General features: G+C 41.2%; 1 protein-coding gene across 6 annotated transcripts in view; it reads right to left on the bottom strand.

Moving 5' to 3' along the window:
- robo1 (roundabout, axon guidance receptor, homolog 1 (Drosophila)) overlaps positions 1–26,482 on the bottom strand; it is a 254,486-nt gene that overhangs the window by 134,011 nt on the left and 93,993 nt on the right. For 2 of the 6 annotated variants that reach the window (XM_034207107.1, XM_034207108.1), the window contains exon 1: positions 16,988–17,337. The exons of 3 other annotated variants lie outside the window; for them this stretch is intronic. In XM_034207107.1, the coding sequence (XP_034062998.1) occupies positions 16,988–17,195 (208 nt within the window). In that variant the 5' untranslated portion in view covers positions 17,196–17,337. Of the gene's footprint in view, positions 1–13,158; positions 14,077–16,987; positions 17,338–26,482 lie in introns of those variants that run through there. One more of the 6 variants, XM_034207112.1, reaches the window with a different exon arrangement.

The following is a 26,482-nucleotide window of genomic DNA, read 5'->3' as shown; positions in this document are numbered from 1 at the left end:
TGCAGCAGGCAGTGCGGTGTTTGAGCTGTGCCTGTTTACTGTAGATGATTACAGCAGATCTGCATTATTAACATGCAAAACAGAGCATTAAATATAAAGTGTCCTGTTACAGGGAAGCTAAGTAGGTAAATATGCTGTAAATTCAGCATTCCATATTGGACTCTAAAAAGTGTGTGAGTGGGCGTGTATGTTTCCAGGGCGTTTGAGTGGGTGCGAGAATGTATCAGTTACACAATGCTATTATGCTTTCCATGTTCCTGATTGAATTCATTAAGTGTTTGTTTGTGTGTGTGTGTGTGTGTGTGTGTGTGTGTGTGTGTGTGTGTGTGTGTGTGTGTGTGTGTGTGTGTGTGTGTGTGTGTGTGTGTGTGTGTGTGCTTTGATGTGCTGATCCCCACAGACACTTTGAGTGACCCCAGTTCCTTCAGCTCCATTACCCCTCACCAGGGAAAAAGACACTGGCGGAATAAAGGATTACTCTGTCATAGCACAGAGACCCCCCCTCTACAGGTGCATGATTTCAGAAGATGGCAGAGCACCAAATCTGAGGCAGAAACAAGAGAGGAGCAGAGTGCACACTTCACTGCTGAACCAAGATGTTCAGAGTCTCTTTCTCGCTTGGCTTTGAGTCGTATAACCCTCCCGTTATTTCAAAGCGCTGCCCTTCCCTCTCCTCTGCTGCTTTCAACCACCCTCTCTCCTGCTTTCTATCCCCCTCTCCCCCCCCTTCTTTGCTTCCAGACAGAAAATGTGAGATGAGCTAATGCAATACACAGCTTCACCAAAGGGAAGCTGGGAGTTCTATTGCAGGGATCTGATCGATTGGTGCCCCAGGCAAGATTCTCCTTCTCCCTTAACCCTCTCACTTGCTGGAGCACTCTTTTTCTCTTCTCTCTCATTTATTCTCCATCTCACACACAGACACACACACACACACACACACACACACACACACACACACACACACACACACAGTTAAACTATGCTTGAGGGAGCCTTTGCTTCTGAGGAGGTGATTCAAAAAACCTACAATTCTCTGCGCTCAATGCTAAAAGCAATTCCAGTAATGAACAACAAACCATGCGAGCCCATCAGCAACAACGTGCACAGTGAATGGAATGCTCTCCCACCCCTATGTACAAACACCACAAGGGTCCAGACCCAGACTGACCCATATCCTCAAAAAGTATCTTTATGCATCCTAGGAGTCATGAAGACTTTGCGGGTATTTTCCCACTCGAAAATCCAGGCTTGTTCCCCACAATCCAATCACTGATATACAGGGCATGATCTTGGGATTTGCGGTGGTGCTCAAGAAGCCAAGGTCACTCGGCTGTCCATTCGATCACGAGGCATACATTGTATATTAACATTATGGCTACCAGCTTTATATGGATTAATCCGTGTCTTGGGGCTAAACTTGATTTTCACCCTGCAACATGAGCTAATGTGCCGTGAATCTATATTCCAAGAGATAAGCCTGCTTCCTCAATCTGACAATGAAAAACATATTCCTAAAAGATAGACTGACACTGATCATGCATAGCTCATAATGTGATCCACTGAGCAGGACACTCATTATGCCCTGGACCTCCTTGTGGTTATCTATTGGATTTGGGAGTGCTGAAAGAAACTCATTCAACATAAGGAAATTGTACTAAAAATCATGTTTTTTGTACTTATTCCAAATCATTTGGAATAATAGGTTATTTTACCAAGGATCCTTCATTTCAGATCCATATGTAGCTCTCTCACTGTCAGTGACACAGTTGCGAGGATAGCATAATGGACAAGCACTGCACCTTTGATATGCATAATTACATTATGAGTTATTTATGTAAGAATTTCACTAAAAACATTTACTGTCTGACTAAATAGCCAAGATGTCAACTACTAGAAAATGCAATAAATGATTGCCTTTGGTGCTACGAAGCTTACGTGTCTGGGAGGCAGCAATCGACCCAACTACTCTGACTGAAAGCAAAGATGATGACCCTGCAACTGCATCCTAGACTCTGAGCAGCCTCAGGACAGGAAACAACTAGACAGGGTCATCTCTGTCAGAGCCAGGGTCTTTCCTTAAAAACAGCACATATGCCCTTTGCAATTAAAAGCTCATGTAACACCACAGGCGACATCATGTGTTCTGCATTTTCCGTACTAATCACTCCCAGCGTAAAGACTGAGGGAAGCAGAGAGGCAGGCAAGAAAAGAAAACACACGAAAACAATCACCTAGCTCAAGTAATAAGTTCAGGTCCAGTGATTTCCCTCACTTAAAAAGCAAATGTGCTTCGGTTTCTCGCAGCTTTTTCTTGGCAGAGTGTAAGGAGGAGGAAAAGAGCCAGGTAATTGCCCCTTACCTCAGAAAACTCACACGGGGGAAGGACAGTAAGGCTATCTTACTCTGCTGTCACTGAGGTCCCCTGGGGTTGGGAGACAGGATAATGTCTCTACTTCCTTGAATGATTAATCAAACTTCCCAATGCTGGGTCATTCAGTCTTTTCTCGCTGCAGCGCTACAGATCAAAGGATCCCAACCTATGTGATTATATAAGCAATATTGTGGTAAAGTTGAATTTCCCCCCATAAAGATGCTCAAGGTCGCAGAATCTCATAAAGACAGATTGTGAAGTGTTGCAGGAGCACAAGCCATATCATCACACCTCATATCAGATGTCCAGCTGAGCAATGGCAAAGATATGGAATATGGGTTTGTGATAAGAAAGGCCAAGCACAGTAAGGCACTCCCTATCTACAGTCCCATTAATCTGTGATTAGGGGATTTAAGAGGGATTTATGGCAGAGATAAGAGCAGAGGGCGTGTCCCTTGGGCTAGCCAGGCGGACACTGAGCCACGCCTGTTTGAGACAGGGCCTGCCAATAAACGGTTGAAAGGAAAAGAAAAGGCACCCTTCTCTATTGAATTAGAGAAGATAACGGAGAGAGAGGGCAGAGATAAGAGGGAGAAACGGAGGGAGAGACGGAAGCATAGAAAAAAGGCAAGGTACCGTACTCCTGCTGCTCAGATGACAGGAAAGAGAAACCAAATCTTTTTACCGTTTCAACATCAGGATCCCACCCTGAAATTCTCCGCATGAATGACTTTGCCAGTTGCATCAGATCAGACCTGTTTTTAATGTTACACAAGGCTATCACTTACACTCCTAAGAGGCAGGATTAGAGCCCTGTGTGCGAGTGTGTATGGAGACCCGGAGGGAGGGTGATCGGGGGGGATGATGGATATCTTTATGGCCTCTTTCTTTCCTCATCTCTTTGTCTCCATTTACCAAACAGACCAGGGTATGGTTACCTCGCTGATGCTACGGCAGCACTTGAGAATAGATATCACATTCTATAAAATAGTTGCACTGTCCAATCTTTTTATTTGTTTTAATCAAGGCAAAATAGTATCCCTACTTGAGTTCACACACACCACCACACCCAGGACTGCTTATCTGTATTTGCTGCTATAGGAAGTCCATACTTAAAAATGACTACAGTGCTTCTATTGATATTTGAGTGATTGCTGCACACTGTAATGCAAACATGAAATAAAGACCTATTGTTAGGGCCAAGACATTGAACAAGGTTGAGGAAGTTATCAGAAAAATACAACAGTGCAAGGCACCCAACAATGGGATGTATTGAGTGTTTTTTTTTCAAACAGTAGGAATGAGAGATAAAAAGGTAAAGTGTGGTTATAAGTAGACCAATGCTCAAGTTTTTCAATAATTCTGTATAAAATATGAACATCTCATCTCTTGATTGCAAAGTATGCTTGACGATAAAGGTAACAAATGTGCTGATACCATCAACAATCATCACTCCCTTCTTTGCTTAGGGCCACGGGTTACCATCATAATCCTTCGGGCTGTGGTATAATCACTATTGCTCATCAGGCTGGGATCTAACAAAAGCACCCTGTATGCCTACAGCACTAGCCCCCAAAACAAGCTATATCATCTGGGAAACACATCCCTAATGCTCCCCTGGCAGGCCATGCCGGGAGTGAGTCAACCCCAGCCGAGTGCTCCTTTGGGACACTGGGGTCCATCCTGCTCCGGGGCCCCTATTTGGAGCAGTGACAATAGGAGCAGTATTTCCACTTCTGCTCCAGGCTTTTCCCAAACAGACTTGACACATTTGAAAGACACCAGACATGATCACAAGCACCATAAAGAATTGCTGATGCTCATGCAACACCTCCTAAGTCAACCAGAGACAACAAGGACATCTTTGTTTCTTCTGTCTTCAGAAACTCATCTCTTTTTATGTAAGCGCATACATAAAAGTTATGAATGGAGACTCAATATAGAAGGATGGTTAATACATACCAGGTTTCTCCTTACAATGTATGTATTCATACAGATTTCACATACATTTCCAGCAACATAACTATAGGGAGCAACTGTAAAATGACAATACTGTACAATAAAGACATTTAAACAGAGACCCAGGGGACACAATTGTGGATGAGTTGTAGCTGTCAAAATCTCCGGAAGGTCAAGCATTAGTATTTATTCCTGCAGGATGAACACCGTTCCTATGCTTTATTATATCCATTCTCTGAGACAAGCAGGACAACTGTAATGGAACATACTGGGATGCTTGTTAGGAGGCTGCCTGCACTAGGAGGCTGCCTGCATTGGCGCTGGTGTCCATGCAAGCAAAGAGTCTGTCCATAATATAGTATCTATCAATCTATTTTCAATCTTGTGGCGACTTTGAGCATTATCCTCAAGTTGACCATGCATTCATTTATAGCAATGACCAATAAAAAAAACAGGGCCTTCACTTCTCACGAAGGCACTCCAACACCGATGTCAAGGATGTAATGTCTTCAGCAGAGCAGAGATCACGGAAAAGCGCTGCAATTAATTTGTACCAGGCTCTGCTAGGAAGATTTTTTTTATGCGCCACTGTCAAGATTTGGAGCATACAGAGAAGAAGCACGAGTGGGCAATTACTTCTTGTTTTTGTTTTCAAACATTGCCAGTTTTTAATGAGGTTTGACCAATACGTTCTCAGTGATACATCAAAGCAGGCTGCAACAGCAGGATACGAGAGGCAGGGGTAATTTAATATACTGGTACATTTATTTCCCAACAGGGGACAGCAGGAGTGTCTCTGCCAACTTGATCTTCCATCAGCTTAATACATTATATATCAGCAAAACAATTTGTTTAGTCTTAAAAAACTAATACATGATGCAAATTGTGGATGGTTATTATCATTTGAACACAAGTGGATGGGTATGGCTCTATTTCAGACAGTATATAATGCAATGCTGCAGAGGAATTTGCACATCACTGCAGGGTTAAACAAACCAGCGTTCTTAATTCAATTTAAATCCTGCTGTCTGCTCAGTTTCGGATCCATAGCAATACGGAGCTGTGGTCTGCTCCTCTCTGTCACTCTGGACTCGCTGCAGTATTACGGCTCCTGTGCCCGGCCGTGACAGGACAGGGGTAGGGGACGGGCTGGTGGGCAGTGTAGAGGAAGAAGGACCAGCACACTCAGCTGGCACAGGCCAGCCACAGGGAGTATGGCATTTAGGCTCGATGCCAAGACAAATAACAGCTCTGATGGGATGCCAAAGTGAATCAGGGCAGGCATGGCCAAAAAGCACCTAATGCTTTTTAAATGTTATTTAGTTGATGGCAGCGGCTGATACCAGTCTGCTATTGAGTCAGTGTTATGTTACAGTCCCTGAGAGCAGAGCCGATGACCTTATGTTGGCTATTCTAAAAGTTTGGCCAACCACATTCTGAAGCAAATCTCGGACAGCTGGGTGTTGAAAAGGAATTTTAGTTATAGCATTCAGGCAAGGGTACGGCAGTGATGCCTGAGTTCAGAAAACTTGGCACATTTCCTTCTGGTGCCCTTTAGGTTAAAAGGGTAAGCACGGAACATATAACATTGGACTGTCAATGTGTGAAAGCTTGTGTATGTGCATGCATGTGTGTGCCTGGATCATACCACTGTAGCTGTGGATACAAGGTATTATTAAAGGGAAATGTGGCTCCCAGAGGCATAGCGTAGGTTAAGACTCAGTGGAGCCAGTTTCTCATGTGGCAGGATCCTAGGGACACCAGCATGGGCCTGCTGAGTGGGGCATGGCCCGGTTCCAGCCAAATGGAACAGAAATCCCCCCAAACTGTTTTGAAAACCTGGCCTGGAAAAATGAGAGTGGGATGTAAGGCATGCCATGTGATGCACAGTAAATATTTGGTCAAAATTAATGAAGGGGCAAAGTCTGCCAAGAAGCCTTTTTCAAGACATCCACAGAGGGGAAGCTGTGCCCAGTCTGGCATTAAAATAAAACTTCCTTCTGCAGACAACTGCTCACTGGCCTGTAGGCTTTCCAGCAGCCACTGACCCTTTCCTCGCTTCAAAACACATACCCACTTTCCAGGTACCCAATTTATTTATCAAATAATGTTTTCTTTTCATTAAATCATTTTTAAATGACTTAATAATAGTATCCCAGTCCCTCATTCGTGTCTTCAGTTTTCTACCTTTGACAACCGGAGAAACTGTCTGTCGACGTCTGAATAACATTTCTAAGAAAGCCTGTTTTCCTCCAGTGTTGGACACGATGGGGGAGGGGAAATCAGACAGCTGTGATGACAAATGCAAGAAAGGAAATATCGCTATCACCAACAGCCATTCAAACTGTTTTGTAGGTGGAAATAACCACTGTGAGGGTATTTATTTTCCACTGACACCGGATTTCTGTCTTCTCCTTTAAAAAGTGATCAAAGGTGAGGCAGCAAATAACAAAAATAGATAGAATACTATATGGTTTTAAATATTTATGCTTTGTGGTCCATCAATAAGCATAATTATATATATCATACCAACAAGAGACAGGACAGGAGTGCACATTTAAGCCCTTGTATTCCAAGGATGTCAGAATACATTTTATGATGCAAATACAAAAAGCAAATGCAAAAAAGGAGGCATTAATCAGCTCAATCAAAGTGAATGATTAAAGAATATGCTTTATATAATGTTTCTTTGGCTTCCCAGAAAAATGAGGCCAACTACACTTCAAGTTGTTGAAATAATGGCCATGATTACCATTAAAGCACAGAGACAGAAGTGAATAGTGTGCTCTGATTAAAGGACATACTGCGATGGGATAAACACCGGCTGTCAAAGCTAAACGTCAGAAAGAATCACAACAGTCAAGTAGGACAGCATTTATCACAGACTGCCTTCAGACATATTGCAACAATGTCTTCTGAGTCAAAGAGAGGTGAGATTACTGGAGCCTAGTGCATGTAGGGAAATGGAGGTGGGGCTCTAATTCTAAAGAGCACTTTTAATAGTTTCACTTTTGAGCTTCCGATTAACACTTGGTGACAGACAAGCAGCACATTCAAAAGCAATCTTGTTCTTAAAGCCTGAACAACCTGTCTCTCACCCGGTGACTACAATTGTTATTCAATTAGAGCTTTCACTGTATAGGCTAGGAGAGCGGACGTGGGAGGGAGAGAAAGTGACTGCATAAGAGGAAGGATTGTATAGTGGAAGAGGACTGAGATAGTGACAGGGAGAACTGATAGACAGCTCTGCTCGAAATTGAAAAGTAAGGTTTGAGCAGCTTATTTTCTTTATTCCCAGGTTTTCAGCATATGTCAAAAGTATTGTTGCTATTTTAAAGGGTTCAATAGTGGTGTTACTTTTTAGTAAGTAAGTGGCAACACACATAATATCTACAACCAAGGAAATAAAATGAAAAGGAATACATTTGTTTGAGTTCATGTCAATAGTGACATCAGATTTAAGGGAAATGTCACAAATTTGCAGAAAGTGGTAAACCTGATAACAGATTACAGTTAATCTCTCAGCTCAGAGCGACTCTGTATTTACATGTTGGAAATGCACCCAGTCATTTGAATCCTCTTCACCATGGTTACAGGTGAATGATGGGAGCGGCTCCAAAAGCAGTCCTACAATAGTGAAATTCAAGGTCACCTTCTCATTAATTATATTTTCAAGCACTTCCTCTTAAATAGAGCGCAGCCCTACTTTTACTGTCTTTGTGTGACAGAATTAGCCCCCAGGAACATAAAGTTGCTGATGCAGCTCTAGATGACAAGAGTGGCTTTTAAACATGAATCTCCTGAAGCCTCACTTGCTCCATGTGGATTATAAGAAATAATAAACAGGAAACAATATTTGGGGAAGGGGAGCCTGGTCACCAGAGGGAATCTTAAATACGACAATAGAGCTAAGAGGGCGAGGAACCAAATACATTAATCAACTAATTAGCACTCTCTCTTTTAACTGCTAATTTAATCTATTCCTCTCAGCCTCTTTAATGGTATTTCCCCCTGTCAGTTATAACCAAAGAGAGGTTTAGCATTTCAAAAGTGTATCCAGGCCTTGCAATGCGAGGGTAATAGAATGGTGACAGAGGCAGGGAGGAGGCCTGAGCACAGGGAGGGAGAAAGAAAAGAAGGATACTGGGGAGAGGCTGTCCTCAATGCCATCTCTGTCTCCCCAGTGGAGGAAAATGAAAGGGAGGGAGGTCGGAGCCTTTTTTAAATGCACAAGGCACAGCACCCCACTGTAGCATAGCTTCTCCACCACAGCAAACGCCAGCCCCAGGACAAGCCTTCTGGGAGTTCCTAAGCGTGCAAAATTTAGATACATGAGGTTTGCCAAGCTACACCAAACCAAACCCTTATTGCCGCACTGAAGCTTTGTACCGGGATCACTTATTTACTCAGCACTTTTGCACATCAACCTCACCGCTCCCCAGATGTCCACCTTTAAAAGAAAAAACAACACCAGTGTCCTTGCCTCACAGTTTTCCACCACATCCACCCTAATCAGCACATTTGCTGCCATGAGGGACCACGGAGAATATGCAATGTGAGCACAGAGAGCCAGATTAAGAGTATTCCCAGAGCTGGTGTATCATGGTATGTTTGACTGCTCCGTCCTCCCCTTCGTCCTCCGTCCTCCCCCCCCCCCCCCCCCCACCACCCCCCTTCCACACCCTGGGGTTGCCTTTGTGTAGGCGCACCCCCCCCCCCTTCCCTACGTTCCTCACACACCATCAGTCCCTCGTGAACCATTCTCTTCCCCTCCTCCATGCCTTACAATCGCCCTGTTAAGGGCAACACAATGCAGCCATCCCCATCCCCACAGCTGTCTGCTTATTTAAGAAAGGCTCTGCACTGACCAGCCACATAAAAAAGGCAGTCTTGAAAAAAAAGTGGGCCAAAACAAAAAAATGCGGGGGATGGGTAAGAGGATGAAGAGATTCCTTAAGCCCCCTTTCGTCACCCCACACACACACAAACACACTCCCCCTCCTGTCCTTCTTTGCTTCTCACTCACTCTATATTAGTGGGCGTCATTGGGGAAACTAATCCCGGTAAAGCTAGATTAAGTAACATCATATGTATGTAGAATTTAATGACTATGAACATTATGTAATTTGCTTCAATGCTGCTGTGTCTGCAACTATCATATTTAGCATTTTTCATAACAGGAAGCAAAGCTGTGGGAATTCAAAGCGTGCTTTTGTGAACCGAGACAGAAACCAGACTACACCTTTCATCTTATAAGGACATGTCATTTATCACCTCCGGACTGACTGGCAACAGGGAATGTTTGTCCTCCATGTCAACTGTCAGAGCAAGATGCATTTACTATACCTACTGTTAATATCCAGGACACGCCTGCTGCTTCCTACTACCAGCCGGCTCCAGACAAAAACGCTTAAACGAAGTTCCAGAGTGTTCTTAGTGTGGACAGCTTAATGCAGTCTGGCTATATGCAGAGCTTTTAGTGAGAGACAATTTGACAGACAAAGTGAGACCTGCTAAATAAGTTGTAGTAACATTGTGAGCAAGCAATGAGCATAACTCTACTCAGCTATTTATGTTTAGAATGCAGCATGATAAGACAAAGAGAAGATGAGTTACAAATCAGCACAACAAAGGGCATTGGGAGGTTTTGAAAGGTATCCAAATCTTCTGATTCTCTATGCAGGCCTGCCCATGCCTATCAGTCAAGATGCAGCCACGCCAAATTACAAGCTATTGACGTCAGATGGATTTGGTAATTAATCCAATTAAGCAGCGCTCATAGGTCATTAGGGGAAGAGCATTTGGGGGAAAGCAGATCATTAAGAGTCACCGCCTAATTATCTGCCCTAAAACAAACTGCTTTGAAATGTTTATCTCATCAGTCATTAATGACTTAGTCACAGTTCTCATGAACAGGAAGAGGACACGGGCTGCCCTCCCACATTCCTCCATGTGGTTTCACTAAGCCAAAGTCTGCATAATCCTGGATCTTAGGGTGTAAAACCCAGCTTGATTTGGATTAGGATCAGATTAATGTGCATTAGTGGAAGTTATAGAGTTATAGCCATATGAGCACTGTCACCTCACACAGGTGTGATATTTTGAAATGGGGGTAAGCAAGGCACCTACTGCCCTCCCACAACATGGGTTCAGAGAGGTAGTCTCTTGAAAACCACATGAGCTTGGGGCTATTTGGAATAACAGAACCTTATTTCACAAAACAGATACAATAATGGGGAACTGCAAGAGATCTTGAAGGCTGGCTGTAATGACTGTGTTTTCAGGCCATGAAAGGTAATTGTAAAGAAGACAAGAGACAGAGATGGCTCTCACCTGTGGTCTCTGGTCATTAATTGGCCCTGAAACCTGCTGTGTCCTGTCATATCGCCATGATGTAAGAGGTGGAAGGGCTCCACAATTTATCAGCACACTTACAAGTCAATTTGTCAAACCTCAACTGCTATGTGCTGCCGGGGTCTGGGCTGATTACCAGGGCACAGCTCCCACAGCCTTTATTTGTATCGGCACTGGGATAGACATACACAACGCTATGATTGCATATGATCACCTAAAGAGTTTATAGCAGCATTGATCTACTTTGTACCTTGAAATGATAAAATATAAATTGTTAACAGCCATCCTCTGCTTAAAAACCTGCAGTGTAATTTGGAGTGTGATCGCCTCTTGCCCTCATCTGAATGGTACCTCTGAGGTGAGTTTAAGATCTGACGAGCACTTGGGAAAGAGATAACAACCATTAGTGTATAGCGGGGGACAGATCACCTGATAACAGGGCCAGACATGATAGATGGAGGTATCAATTTACAGCCTTCAGACAGAGCAAGGTGGCAATAAGCAAGTCAACACAAGTTTGACAAGGCCAAAGGTCAACTCATCTCTCTCCCTCTTTTTTACACATACAAGTAGTATAACGTTTTGCAATCAGAGCAGCAATGTGAACATAATCCTGATCATTTCCACATAGATTTGATTAAATACCATTATGAGTTTGCTTAAGAGATTTGATACCTTCCCTACACTGGAATGAAGTAGTTAACCCTCCAATTAGCAGCACATATGAAATATTTTCCAGGCAAGTGGTGTGTAATCCAATTTCCCTGACACTAGTGTCTAATCCACGACCAATCCTTTGAGTATCTGCTGTCCAGTCCATCTCTATTAGCGGGGCCTATTCTCACGCCTCTCCCCAGAAAACCTCCCCAGACATCCTCACAGCTAGACGTAATTGGAAACCCTGGTGTCTGACGCTCTTTCTCTCAAGACAGGACCATTAGCGGCTCAGCCCAGGCCCAGGATCCGTGGAGCAGATGGAGCAACCACCTAGCTCGAAACGCTCACCTCTAACCCTGCTTCCTGTTTAGGTGCTACAGTGTTTCCTCAAGTGACTGGGGTGTCACAGGCGTTCCTTCAGTACATCACTGACTCTCAGAGAAAACAAAGACCCAATTCAGGAAACAAATCCGGAAGCATGAATCACATTTGAAAACAGATGCTGAATGTGATTGAAAACTGGACGAACAAGGCGAACTAAGACCTCACAGTTTGAGATCATTAACATTTATATCAGTGAAGAAAAACATTTGGAAACAAACTAATAATTTGGAAAGATAAACCCTTTGGCTTTTCAGGTTTGAACTTGAGCTAATGTGATTAGGCTTTTGTTTAGGTTATTATAAAGATGTGTTCGAGCTACTATGAACAATAGTTAAAGGCCTTGACATTGCTGCTATTACACTTGGTAAAGCTTTTCTGTTCTTTCCAAAGATTCACAGATTTAGTAGAAGCTTTTCTTTGTGCAAAATGCCCCACTTTCTGCCATTCAGTGTGCACTTTCCCTAATGTCTTATAATGGGGTGGAAGGCATTTGCTTCCACATAACTCAGAAGCAACTGACCTGGAAAACCCCAGCTATCATAGTTAGGAGCTCTATAAAGACTCCCATGTGATGGGTGAGGAGGAATAATGTGAAAGATAATAAGGAACATTATAAGCGGCACCAGACGACAAAGACAACTGAAACCAAGCTGTAGTATATTCATATACGATGTATAAATGGAATAAATCTAAATTAAAGCAAGTCAACAGTAAGTGAAAAAGGACACATGGAAAAATAAGTGCCTTTTCTTTTGAGATGCTTTTCCCTTTAAACACATATACCAAATGCTGCACTCAGCAATAACGGTCATGCATGGGCAGAATGGTGATATACATGGAAACATGGTCTCCACAGGGGCTCATGCTGTCTGTATGACCGATGATAGCTGCTCTCTGCACTGATCCCACATGGCTCCAGCACTTTATGTGTGCTCAGCTCTTAAAAGTTGGACAACCCCTTTACCTTAACAGTTTTTTCTTCGCAAAATGTAATTAGTGTGTATCAGAATGATGCCTTCCTTATTGCAAAGCACAACTGAATGAACACAAGAGATGAGCCACTTATACACATCAGACTAAGGCCTCAACACACTCACCGTTTGACAAAAGTTCAATGTTCAAAAGCATTTTCTCATGGTTGGGAAACTCATTGTTAACCTTTGCCCTGAATCAACAAGTTCCAACAATAAAAAACGTATAATATATAGAGATTTTCCACATTTTTAGAACATTTTCTAAATTAACTGTTGTGTTGTGTGCACTTGAATCGAATGTAGTGATTATATAAGGCATGTATTTTCACAAATAGTTTAAGAGATAACTGGATTTTTTATTTTACCTGACCTTCTGTATCAAAATTCAACTGTTGTAAAATCAGAATAAAAGGCTGGAGTAATGAGAGTGTTTATAGTTGATGATCACTAACTTACCTGAGCACACATGGAAAATTCCTAACAGAAATACAAATCCAATGGAAGTTGGAGACATAATTCAACGCCTCTCTTGTGAGAAATCTTCTTGTGTAATCCAAATTATTCAAAAAGCAATTTAAGCATACGCTCCTTCATGTCAAACTGCAAAACAAGGTTTGTGAATCCAGAGTTTGAAAAAAAGTAACTCCCAAATAAAATGTGTGAGTAACAAAAAGTAAAATACCACAACCGTCCAGGAGCAGCTTATCAGCAGCTTGCTTTTGCTTCTTGGTGTGGATGAGAAGAAGGCTTGAAAAGACGGAAAAAATAATAAACAGATGTCAACACATGCTCGGTTTCAGTAGTTAAACTGAACTTAATGATAGCATGTGTAAAAACTATGCTAGAATATCCAAGCAGAAGTAGACGAGCTTTATCCTTTCTTTGAATTCATCCCGTTAATACAGTGCGCTCACAGCAGTCAGACGATTTCACTCCAATCATTTAGTTCCTTTGTGCAAAAGAAGGACACAATTATAAATCCACTGTGACTAAAAGTTCAATAAAAAGTGAGTAAAATAACGCGAGCGGTCGCAGTAGTGCACGCTGAAAGGCTCCCTCCTTGCAGTCACATTATATCAGTCCAGTTTTGAATCTGTCACTTGAGATCGGAAACTTTGCGAGTTAGAGCTGCGCTCCCTCATCCACCAGACCCCGACACAGATCAGGGCAACTTTTCCATCACTTTTCCCCCGGTTCTCCTCTTCTGCAACTCCGGTTGATCCTCGTGCGCGTCGCAGACCCAGAACCTCAGGCGAGAGGGGGGAAATACGGATTCATATTCACAGCATTTCATTCAAGGAAAGCGGAATGCCTCGCCAATTGGTATGCGCCTCTCTACCCCCTCCATAGACCCGACAATGTTTCCCTGAGAAGGAAATTTAACCTCTTCCCTCCTGGATCCGACTGAGCAGCGCAGCTAGCGCGCACTGGAAGGCTACTGTATGTTCTTTAAGATAAACCTTATTAAACTATTCGGATATATTTGTCTTCTTCTGTGGTTAACGACTAAAAACAAATGTAACAGCTACCAATACCATTCATGAAGGGACTTAACAGTGTGTTTTGGGAACTTAATAGTTATGGTTCTGACATACTTTAGGGTTTTGTTTTGTCTCCTGTGGTTTCATAGTGCATTTGTATGTCAATGTTACAAACTATATTAAGTTATAAAATGTTATTTTTATCCTTCTGAAATGTATTAAATGTGTTAAAGTCATCAGAGTGTTCCAGACTCCATATAAACTGTATTCTATAGGTGTATCATTTTCTTTAAAACACGTTTTGTTTTACAAACGTATGCCTCCAAGTCTACGTGCAGCCATAACTTAATGTATAACGTTTCCAAACAGTCCATTTCCGATATACTGTAAGGAAATATTATAATGCACATTCAAAAACTCAGAGTTAATTGCGCATTTTTGCACAGCAACTACATATGGTTTCTTAAAATGGCAATGGACTATTAATCTGGTGACCCATGATCCTAATGTAATTGTCTTCCCCCGTGTGACACTAATTTGGGATTCACCCATATACAAATTTCTTACTCTTCCCCCTTTTTTTGTTGTTGTTCAGACAACAGTGTGATTTTTTTCTGAAATGGTGATCACTTTGAACAACTCTCTGCCCCTGTCATCATTTGTAATTGTTAAGGTCATATTGCATTCTTCTTAAACGTAGGGGAAACATGAATGGCTGAAAAAGAACAGCTGGAATACTTCACATTTCCTCAGCTCATAGCTTCTCTGTTTGCTCCACTGAAATTAGTTACCAAACAGCGCCCTCCAGTGAAGGATACAGGGAACATTCTGTGAAGACCTGATTTCATCATGGACAAAACAAATGATATATGTCAAGTGAGCATGGTGACATATTAGTCATCGGAACCAGAGCTTTTCAAATTGTGTAACCTTTAACTATTTTCAAAAAACACACTCATTAAGAGACGATCCTGTCCCAGAATTGAACAGACTATAAATAGCCCTCATAAGCATATATTTTTAAACAGCCCCACAAAAACTCTCCTTCAAGCAATTCAGCAAAAACATAAATGCAATAGAAGTGACAACAAGAGGAATTTCTCTTTGAATTTAAAGGTGGGCCTTTTTATCTATATTCAAGTTTCAATATTTGAAATGTAAGTTGATTTTTGTCATATGAACAATAGCTACGGTTTAGTTGTTGGTAATGCAAATTAAGTACCAGGTGTGTCCAACAGTGCAACATACAAAACACTATAGTTAAGACATAAAGAGAACATGTATTCTTTATACGTTTTTATCCTTAATGTTTTTTCTTAATAAATTACTGTAAGATGTATGTTCCTCTGTGATGTCAAACTGCTACAAGCAATTCATTGATGTTATTGTTTTCCTCTTACCACTCCCTCTCTGGAAGTAAATGGTACTCTACGTTATGTTGTGTCCTATTTTTAAAGAAAACCGATTATCAAAACATAAGAAGGAAAGACTATTATGTGATACTAGATTGTTTATGTATTTCACCTGTTGATGAAATACCAATGCTTTTTAAAATAAAAATATATACATAAAAACACAAAGTACTTTTAATACAATCATTGTTCCAGTGTTATTCTCATATGAACACAAATGATCATCTGATCCATCAAAAACATGATGTACCTATCAACAGTCACAGTATAGTCAGCAGCCTGCTGTTTAACCCCATGGATCTCTTTCTGTGACCCGACATGTCCCTATGTACCAGTTTGAGTGTTAACGCTAAAGTGTGCATGACAATAAATGCTACCCAAATGATATCTTCAGACAAATGTCTTTCAACTATGAAATTATTTTATTTCTTACTTATACATGTGTGCATTACAGTTTTACATGCTCCATTTCCACTTGGTCCTCACATGCCCTGTTTTCCTGAAAGCTTTTAAAGCCCTGGACCTGTAAAGAGGCTTCAGCTGAAAACCACTAATTGAAGAATGCATTTTCCTCTAGCCAGCAGCAGGGAACTGTAACATAGAAGCAATTATCAGAAAAAGTCCTCACTTAGACCCACCAGAATAGAAGGCTGTCTCAGAGGGCGGATTGCTACAAGAGGAAGTGAGCGTTTGTTGAGCTATTGAAAAAAATGCAAATATAAAACTGTTACACAAAGCAGACACTATTATAACAGTTTAGAAACAGTGCCCTAAATCTTTACCTGGAAATATAATGATAGGAGGGGATTGTGCAAAAAAAGAAAGAAAAGGGGAATGATATAGTTATTTGACTGGTATAATTGTACTGCAAGATGTCAAAGTACCTCCCAACCTAATAAGTATGCAAATGATTAAGCCATTCATTGTACCTTTCCCACCCATATAACCACATTTTCATAGTTCATTGCATCATACCCTTTTGTATTCAGGTTTGCTTTCCCCCTATTCTGGGGTTGTCGAAAAAAGGTAAAAGAGATAAATATCCTGCAGTAAACAAGTTATGAGGACAACGCTCTGCAAACTGCTCTCTGTCCTCACTCCTTCCCCTCCCTTGCAACCATCAGACCAGCAGAGACAGGAGAAATGACATAGTCAGAAATGGGATGGCAACAGAGACAGCGAAGGGCTTTTAGCACCACAGCCAAATTGTTTTCACATAGCACTTCCAAGAACACTCTAGTAGAGAAGGATACAATTCCACTATCCCAAAATGCAAAGCACTAAGGCTTAACTGCGTAACCAACCAGCAAAGAGAACTAAAACAATTTAGGATGATGTTAAAGATTGTATGACTCCTTAATTATTGGAAATAGGGCACTTTTCTGTACTTACTGTGAAAGACCTGGTTACATTTGTGTGGTTTGTTATGGGAGTGTCTCAAAGTCTGGTGAAGTCCAACATTATTAGGCAGCCTTTTGCAGGATTGAGACTTCGATAAGCCAGCACTGCGATGGGCTCCGTGTGGTCCCTTGTGGTCTATAGGGACTCCCAGCATGACCAGCATGGCAAACAGCACCACCAGCAAACAGATAGTCACCATAATATCATAAAACACACTGTTCTTGCTAGTTCAGTGACTGGTGTTCTCCACAAAGTTGCAAATTAATAAAATCCAATTCAAAGATCCTCTTGAAAATTCTCAAAAACTGCAATAAACCACGAACATTGCCGCACTTCACACCAAGAGTCCTTCATGGCGCTACCCTTGAGATCTGCCGAATACATAAACCCCTGCAGTCTTGGCCAGTCTCCTAAATCCAGGGACAATGTTTCCCCCCAGAAAACGATGGGATCCTAATGAGGGCAACTCTGTATACAATGTGCATACTGAAGTTCACACCCCTCTCCATCTCACCATGCCAGCACTCAATGGAGAGACTGTCTCTCATCTTCCCGGCCTTTTTATCCCTTATTATTCTCTTTTTTAATATTCAAAAGGAGTTTGTGGAAGTACCGTCTTTTCTTATGATGTTTCAATGCCTGCAGCAGGACGGGGGATCCTGTAGGCTACATGCTGAGTCCCTTTTAAGATGTGTTGGACTCCTCACAAAACGTAGGCCCCCTCAGCATAGAGGTGACGGGGTGACACAGTTATGCGATGGAGCCCACATTCCCTTTTCCCCGACTAAGACTATTAAATGGCTTTCATTCCCATCTCACCAGCACACCAAAACAAAATGGTATAAAACAAAACATTTTTCCTTTGAAAAGATACTCCCTGGTGAGAGGCAAACAAAACACTATTTTCCATTTAAAAAAGAAAGAAAAACTAAGAACACCTTCCTCCATCCCAGTTTTTGGGGATTTCACACGGTTTTACCTCCTGAATATGTAAGAAGTAAACAGAAAAGTGTCCACGTTACAGTTAAAGTCACCTTGGGCAGAATTTGACAGTCCCAGGTAGTTTGTTTAAGATTCCCTCACATTCACTACAGTCTTTTTTCATTCATGACTTGTCCTTGAGGAGCCATCCTTTTATTTATTCATTGTTCTACTTTCCCATTTTATAAGACAGTAATTCAAAATGGTAGTTTTTGTGAGTTGGCAATGGGCAGAAAAACTCAAAGGTGTTTTGAAAAGATAAACAAGAATAAAAGGACTGGGTTTTATTGAGATCGTTAAATAATTTTCCAAGACAATAAGCACATTTCTGCAGGGCTTTTGCAACTTTTTCCTTTTGAGGCTGTGCTTCATTTTACAGTAACAAAAGAAGCACTATATGATGACACAGTGAACCAGTCAGGAGTGCAATGTCCTTTGACAAAGGGCAAGACTCTATGCATGCTTGTTTTATGTTCATTCAAAATCTCGAAGCTGTGTGGATTAGGTAAGAAGAATTTCCATCATTTCAAGTCTTTGTCCTACTCTCCTCAGCTGCCTCAATGGAGGAGCACTTTAGGCTTAAAATAGAAGAGCCTAAACATATGGAATTGCATTTACTCAAGTGAGCCAACATTTATCCAATCTCTGGCAACATCTGGAAATCTCTTATTTTTAAAACTTCCTGAAGGAAGTAACTGTTGCATGATTGAGACAGCTTCGTCATGCAGTAGGCTAACACAGAGGAGAACTCTTCTCCTTGTCATGGCCCTCTGGAGAAGGAAATGATTTTCAGGTGGCATAACAGATTGTCAACATGGGACTGAAAAAGACTGGAAGGAAGGGTTTGGAGATGAGTGATGTGAGGGAGGAGAGGGGAGATGACCTGAAGTCGAGAGGAAGTAAGATCATATTGGTGTTACTCTGTCACTGGCTAAAAGAGGCAACAAATCATCTCTGATTGGTTGCGGAGGGAGTGGTGAAGCTCCAGTTGCACAAACTGAGCTCATGTTTGACTAAAAATGACTTTTTGCAGTGTTTCTAACTGCAGCCAGACATTTTGATTGATGTCCATTTGTTAAAACTAACATGGCATGTGATTAAAAGTAATAACTGTTGAAAATATGGATATATTTAGATGAATGAATGTGGGCTAAAATGTAATGCAGGCATCATTGAAATGTTGACATTTGTCTTAAATATAGCTTAGGTCCAAAAGACAGTTTGATTCAAACTCCAGCTGGCCATTCAAACATAAAAATAACTATTTAGACATTGACACACATCAGCAGAGACTGAAAGTGAAGCACTAAGTGCAGTCTTGTCATATTTTTGGAACATCTAAACCCCAGTGATTGTCAGGTCCTCCCTGTCCACTGTGGACAATACTCTGGTCCCTCAGCTCTACACAAGAGCCCAAGAATGTATAATTCTGGGCTCCATCCCAGAACAAATACAGTTTAACTACTCAGATGAACGTCAGAAACAAGCCAAACAGTCTTTTCAAATCTAGAAAAGACTGAAAATGTCTCTTGTCACAATTGTATTAGGAGTTTGAGAAAAGGACAGGCAATACACAAAGACGCAATGCAGAGTGCAACTAAACACATCAGAAAATGGAGCACATTATTCTCCTCACTATAGCCTCTCTGTGCTGCTTTCAGGCACCATAAAAAAAGAGACAAGGGTCCTATGAAAGAAAATGACGGAGAACTAAACAAATCTGTTTCTGTTCAAGGAATGCCCCCATGCATGACGCTGCTGCAAGAAATGTGAGGGGGGCAAACACCGAGGAGAAAGAAAGAGGGGGAGCTTCACAAGGATGCCGCGGCGAGGTTTGGAGCACAAAGCAGGATGAGGCGATAAACAGGCTGTTGCTTTTCCGCTTGCCTGCGCTCACTGAATCCCTCTATCACGGTGTCTTTTAATGGGCCTCACATTAGCATCTGTTTAGCGTCAGCCTCGACATGGCCTGTGGAGGCTGATTAAAATAACCCAGCTATCACATAACATCCTGGCAGCGACATCAAAATACAGTCAGACGGTGGAATATTTGTAGAAACAGACGTTGAGGAAGTTAACATAAATCCTGTGCACTTCTGTTGTCAGAAAAATGTTTATTAGTTGCTTCTGTTCAGACTCTCCTCCTATGAGGTTATGGAAAGATGTTACGTTTATTATGTTATTAGCAAGTATTCAACACATATTCAGCACTTTAGTTTTATGCAATACCATAACAGGAAGAAAATATTTATGAATAATTAGACTATAGTTAAGTGTTTCTGACTGTGTTTTTCTTCTTATCAAACGCAGCTCATTCTTATGTTTTGAGTGACCTTCGCATCACTCCTCTCTCTGATAAATGCATAATGGCAGAAACAAGCAGCATTGTGTTTCATTCTTAATTGGCTTAATTGGTTTAGAGACAGGAGAGCTCTAATGAGTAAAAGTGGATTCAGGGTAACTGAGCCAAGTGACTCCTTTGTTCTTGTCTTTACTGGACCTCAGCCAATCACGAAGAAGCTAGATGCAAGAACAAGATGAGTCGACCAAAGCAGAGCTCAGTCAGAGCAACAATCTGACATTAAATGTATTGAGGGCTAAAATATTGTCAGTATCTGTAATTAATACATTGCAACTGTATTATAGTGTATATTAATGTTATGTACTGGTTTAGTTTTGCAGTGGCTCATCTGAGTTTTATTTTTGTACACCGGTGTGACAGCCCTGACAGTGACACTTTAAGCAGTTCAATTAATGTTCAATTGAAGTGAATCAGTTACACTTTCAGGACATGTCGCAGGTGTGAAAGTCGATCGGCGATGTTCTAAACTAGTACGTTCATTTTTCAGACTCTAGACATGGAATAATGTACTTAAATGTAATTAAAGATCATAATATTACTCTGCTGTAATGTGTGTGTGTGTGTGTGTGTGTGTGTGTGTGTGTGTGTGTGTGTGTGTGTGTGTGTGTGTGTGTGTGTGTGTGTGTGTGTGTGTGTGTGTGTGTGTGGGTGTGTGTGTGTATGTGTTCAGGAGAGTTGCTCCGTTTTTATGCCTTCACTCAATTCCCTTTTCATCTATTAGCATGCTCACAATGACAATGCTAACATGTTGATTCTTAACAGGTATTATGGTTACCACCATACTTCTCACTTGCTTCAATAAGTACACATATTTCCCAACACAGTATGATGTTATTTTGTACATTATTGTCTCATTATTGTCTCATTATTGGTCCCATCGGGACGGCCAAGATGTAATCTTGAGGCATCTAAACAGTAGTGAAATGAATGGGTAACTTCCACCTATCATATACACTACAGTCTATGGTGTGAAAAAACTGTCATTGTAGTCAATATTATAGTTGTTGAGTTATTCTGGGAACGTCTACTGACAGTAGACACTGCTACTGTGGCTTAAAAGTCAGATCCAGATCAAAATAGTGTCATTTTGTGGGAAGGATAAACATTCCTAATTCAAACTATAATATACATACTATGCTTTTCAACATTATTGAATACAAAATCAATCAAAGAAGTAAAAACAGAAATTGCTATTTCAATATTTAGGACAAACCTCAACTGCAAACTCAAACTGCCAAATAGTCAGAAGTGATGAGACATTAATATGTTTTCCTCAAAGATACTTCTTCCAAAAACGTTCATGAACTGTACTTAGAATACCATTCTGCAGTAGTTGTGGTTTCCGTGGGGCCTTAGAGCCAACATCAGTGACTGACTCTCTCTGAGGACGCTGAGCAGAGAGAAATGCCATGACACTGCTGATGCAGTTTGGGAGACATTCCCTGTCTCCCAAATAAAAAGCCTTTTCTTTCTGTCTCTGTCCCTGCTGCGATCAGCTGCTAAAACAAACTGGCGCTGTGATGAATGTAATAAATATGATCGATGGGATATCTGGCGCTGCTGACCTCACACCACGCGCCAGAGTCCAGGGAGCAGGTGCTGCTCAGATTTACAGTCCCCCCTCCCACCGTCTAATGATATTCTCCTCTGACTCACAAAGAGACGCTAAACCCTGCTGAGTCTCACAGCCCCCCAAACTGCACACACACTGAGTGTCTAAGAAACAGGCCTAATATTGTCTCTGAAGGAACTTTGTGTACAACATGACTTTGCATGGATCATATCACTACTACTAATAAAAACCAGCAATGATTTTACAGATCATAAAGTCTTCATGCATGGCTGACAGTGATTACAGTCATTTCCGCTGGGAGGTTTATAAAGGGCTGTAAGCACTACTTATGTGTTTCTTCATAAAAATGGCTAATCGTGCAACATAAACTTGAGAAATGAACAAATAAACTAGGGGAGTTATTTTGTCAAATAATAGCATAGGCAAAACAAAAAAACTCTACATTTAAAATGGACCTACCCACCTGGATATTTAGCCTTGTGATAAAAACATCCACTACACTCTTCTGATTCTACATTAAAAAAATATCTTTGGCTAATTAAGTTATGGCAACATTTTTACTGTGGCTTTGATATTACGAAGCATGCCTTTTGTGAACCCCATACAAACAGCTGAGCAGCCACAGCTGTTATACAGCCAACATATAAGTCTTAGTTAGTGTTGTTACTCCTCACTGCATTTTACGAGGGGCTGTTATGACTCTTGGCAAATAATCCTTAGCTAATACAATATTGTACACAGTTGTTTATTGTGTAAGTTATTTATCTGACAGGGTTTTGACTTTAGATGCATTAAGAATAACTAGATTGTGTTCCAAGATGGCCCCTCGCTCACTCATATGAAAGTTGCCCGCTGCACCAAAATGTTTGTTGCCTAATTTTTGGAATCGGGGAGCACAAATGAGCTTGCCATTAACACTACAGGGTTTCCCACACATAGACTATATACTTGGGCGGGCCGCCCAAGTATATTAACGGCCGCCCAAGTAGGCTATATTTCACGACCCATTTACGTTTTTTATTTTTATTTTTATTTTTTAAATTATTTTATTTTAATTAATTTTTTTATTCGTCCGTGACCACGACGCCATCTGCGATCGATTAACTTGTGGACAATGATCCCTCGCTCCCTTGCTCTGATCTGGCCTGTTAAGTGGCCTGCCTCACACAGGGTGACATGATGTGGCCTGCCGACATGGCCACTGTCATACAGATCATAAATCAAAGCCCTTGATTGGTCTCTGTGTGTCATTCAAGCTCGGGATAACCTCAGCTCAGGTGAGGTAAAGGACTCTCTGAGTGTTTAGATAGTTAACTTAGTCTAAGTTCTCAGTGGGTCTCAAACGGTGTGGTCACCATTTATGTAAACACATATTTCCATTTGAGAGGGTAGTGATTGGTCTAATGGATAGGTGGGCTGAAGATCGGAAGGCTGTGAGTTCAAATCCCGCCAGGAACACCACCACTAGTGTGCCCTTGAGTAAGGCACTTAGCCCTTAGTTACTCCAGGGACATTCTCCCTGGAGTAACTAAGGACTAAGTGCTAAGTAAGAGGAGCATGGGGGAGAGGAGGGAGACAGGAGAGGCTGATTCAGGAGCACAGACACACTCACAACTATAAATGAACCAAAAATAAATTAATAAACAAGTTTCAGTGTTTTTTCATATTGGAAATGGTATGTTATTGGTTATGGCCATGATTTTATGATTATTGAAATGTATACAGTTCTGTTTAATATAGGTGTTACCATAGATCTAGTCTCTTTAATTTCCCCTCAAAATGCACCAGATTGATGCATTTAACTCCGAAATAAAAGATAAAATCTTACCGGGGGGGGGGGCATGCCCCTGGACCCCCCTAGAGGATTTGAGGTCGACCCACACTAAAAATCACATGGATAGGTTCCTAAATACATTTATAAATACATTTATTTTTTTAAATAGTAGCCCATTTCCATATGTTCATGTGTGGGTAGTAGATTTAAACTATAGGGCTATCACTATGGGCCCTGCCTGTACCTGTTCGCTCTGCCATGGCGTGAAGGGTCTGCTAACAAGCGACCAACAGAAAGGTTAATGTTGTTGCACGTCACCTCAACCCCCTCCCGCTACCACCACCCCTCCAAGTATATTTCAGATCTGTGGGATTCACTGCACTAGTGTTGCTTGAGGTAGATGTTATTACTTTTAAGTAATGCATGACGTGCAATACAACCGCCTCTGAAAACCAAGAAGACCAATCTGTAAAATGATTAATATTTTATTTCTCCGCCTGCCTAAATTGCCTTGTGATGTAGTGTAGATGGAGAACAACAGTCCCAGATTACATAACCAAGTAAGTGAACATTTTGATTGTAAGTCAACGTAATAGGAACTATTTGAACAAACAACTCTTGTAAAGTCGGCGGAGCCACAACATTCCCTCCTGTCCACGTTGATAATGTGACCCATATAACACTTATTATCCTTTCACCAAGATATTCAATTTGTTTGACGGGGCAGCTTATCATTAACCCTTGGCAAAACCCTATGCAATCTACTTCCAAATTATCACGAGGACACTAGAAACGTGATTGTGAATATTCTAATTTATATCTCACCCCATTCTCTCTGTGCTTTCAACCCTGGCCCACCCTTGTTAACTCCCATCTCAAATCTTACCCCCACTTGAGCGACACTTGACCACATTACTCCACTTTCTTTCCTGACAAAGATTTGCTAATATACCCATTTCTTTAGATGGTGCTTAACTAAGCTGTGTGGATCAGGGAGATGAAAAGAGATTGGATGGGGAACAAAAAAAAACCTCGACTGAGCTCAGCAGCGCATAGGCTGTGGGGAAGATGCGTGTAGGATATTAGTGCATGGTTATAATATGATTATATCTCAAGTGAATCGCTCCTTCGGGCATGGCCAGATATTCGTCTCTTTTGTTTCCACTGGTAGGAGATGAGCACTGCTGCTGTACTGGGGATAATATGTGAGGGTGCAGTAAGCTGAGCATGTCGCTCTTTGTTTCCTGTATCATGATTTCCATGGTACTAAGACTGATGAACATAAGTGAGTGTCATGGAGATGTACCACGCTGATGCTCTGGTGGCTCTTGGGTAATATATGTGGGGGTGACACTGCCAAGGAAATTGGATTTCAGGGTGAGGAATCAAGGCCAGTGCAACAGCCCTGTTATGAGGGTAAAGGACGAATAAAGAGTAAAGCTCTCCATCTCTCTCATGGTAAAGCTGTCAGTGCCATGAGCCCAGACACAGACCACTCCACCGCTCATCAGTAAGGGGAAATGAGGCACCTGGTATCCACCCATCAAGCCTCAACAACATGAGGATAATCTCTGGGCAACATGTATGTGCTCTTGTTTGATCACACAAGAACTAAATGCAGATGTTGTTTCTCAATTTAGTGTTAAAAATGTTCAGGTTTTACAAACAATTATGAATATGTAGGAACATATCTAGTAGCATGTTCTGCTTTAAATAGTTAGTCACCTGAATTCAATCAAACTGTCTTGGCTGAGCAGGTCCAATGTGAACAAGGGAGTTGTATTTTGAAATGCTGATTAATTGCATACTAATCTAAGATCTAACTATGTATTACTCCTCAAAACAATGGTTTCTGTGTAGAGAGCAAAACCTTGTAGCAACATGCCTTGTTTGATCAATAGTTTCTATTAAACTGGCTTGGCTGGTGCCTGCATGAGAACAGGATCTCCAACGCCTTTTACTTTGACTAAAATGTATATATATTAATATATACATTATATAGTAATATGTATAACAAATATAAAAAGTGCATTCAACATTATTAGTTTAAATTCTATTTTGTAGCCCTTTATTTTCTTCCTTCCTGTTTCATTTTGCACCCATTTTCATTGTACGCTATTTTAACTGCTACTGTAATTGTACATATACATTCTTCTTGAAAAAACAATAAATAACTACATCTAGAAACCCAACATGATGATGTTCAAGCATTAAAATATATAGTATCTGTTCACGTATCACTCAAACATTAGCACCTTTCTGCTGGATGTTACGGGGTAACTTGCCACCCCTTAATGTCTCACAAGTTTTCGAGCTTTTCTCCTTAAATAGGGCCACATTCAAATCAGAGCTGCAACCCTAAACAAAGCGATAGATTCAAGGTACTTTTCACTAACATTTGGCCTTATATGGAGTTTTATGGCATATTGGATGACACATTTTTACTGAGGTATAAATAAGACTTAAAGCTAATCTACAGTATACTATATGGAGGTGTAGTAAATGTGTCAGCTGACAGATCTGTGTCACGCAACACTTTTAACTCTGGTATATGTTCTTATAGCAGCAAAAGGTCAAGCTCAACCAAGGGTTGTTTATATTCTTTGAGAGAAATATCAACATGCCTAAAGTAAGCTATTTTAAAAACATACATTGTTTAAGGGAAAAAGGACCCCAATGTTTGGAAGAACTCGAAATACTTGTTTTGTTGGTTCAGTCCATTCAAGTATATAATCCTACATTTGTCATGGCCAGAACTTGTTTAGATTCCTTACAACAACAACAATTCTAATCCCG

This window comes from Gymnodraco acuticeps, unplaced genomic scaffold, assembly GCF_902827175.1.
Source record: "Gymnodraco acuticeps unplaced genomic scaffold, fGymAcu1.1, whole genome shotgun sequence".
In the NCBI taxonomy this organism is placed as follows: Eukaryota; Metazoa; Chordata; class Actinopteri; order Perciformes; family Bathydraconidae; genus Gymnodraco; species Gymnodraco acuticeps.
Note: the sequence above shows the minus strand (reverse complement) of the source record. Positions and strands in the feature narration are given on the sequence as shown.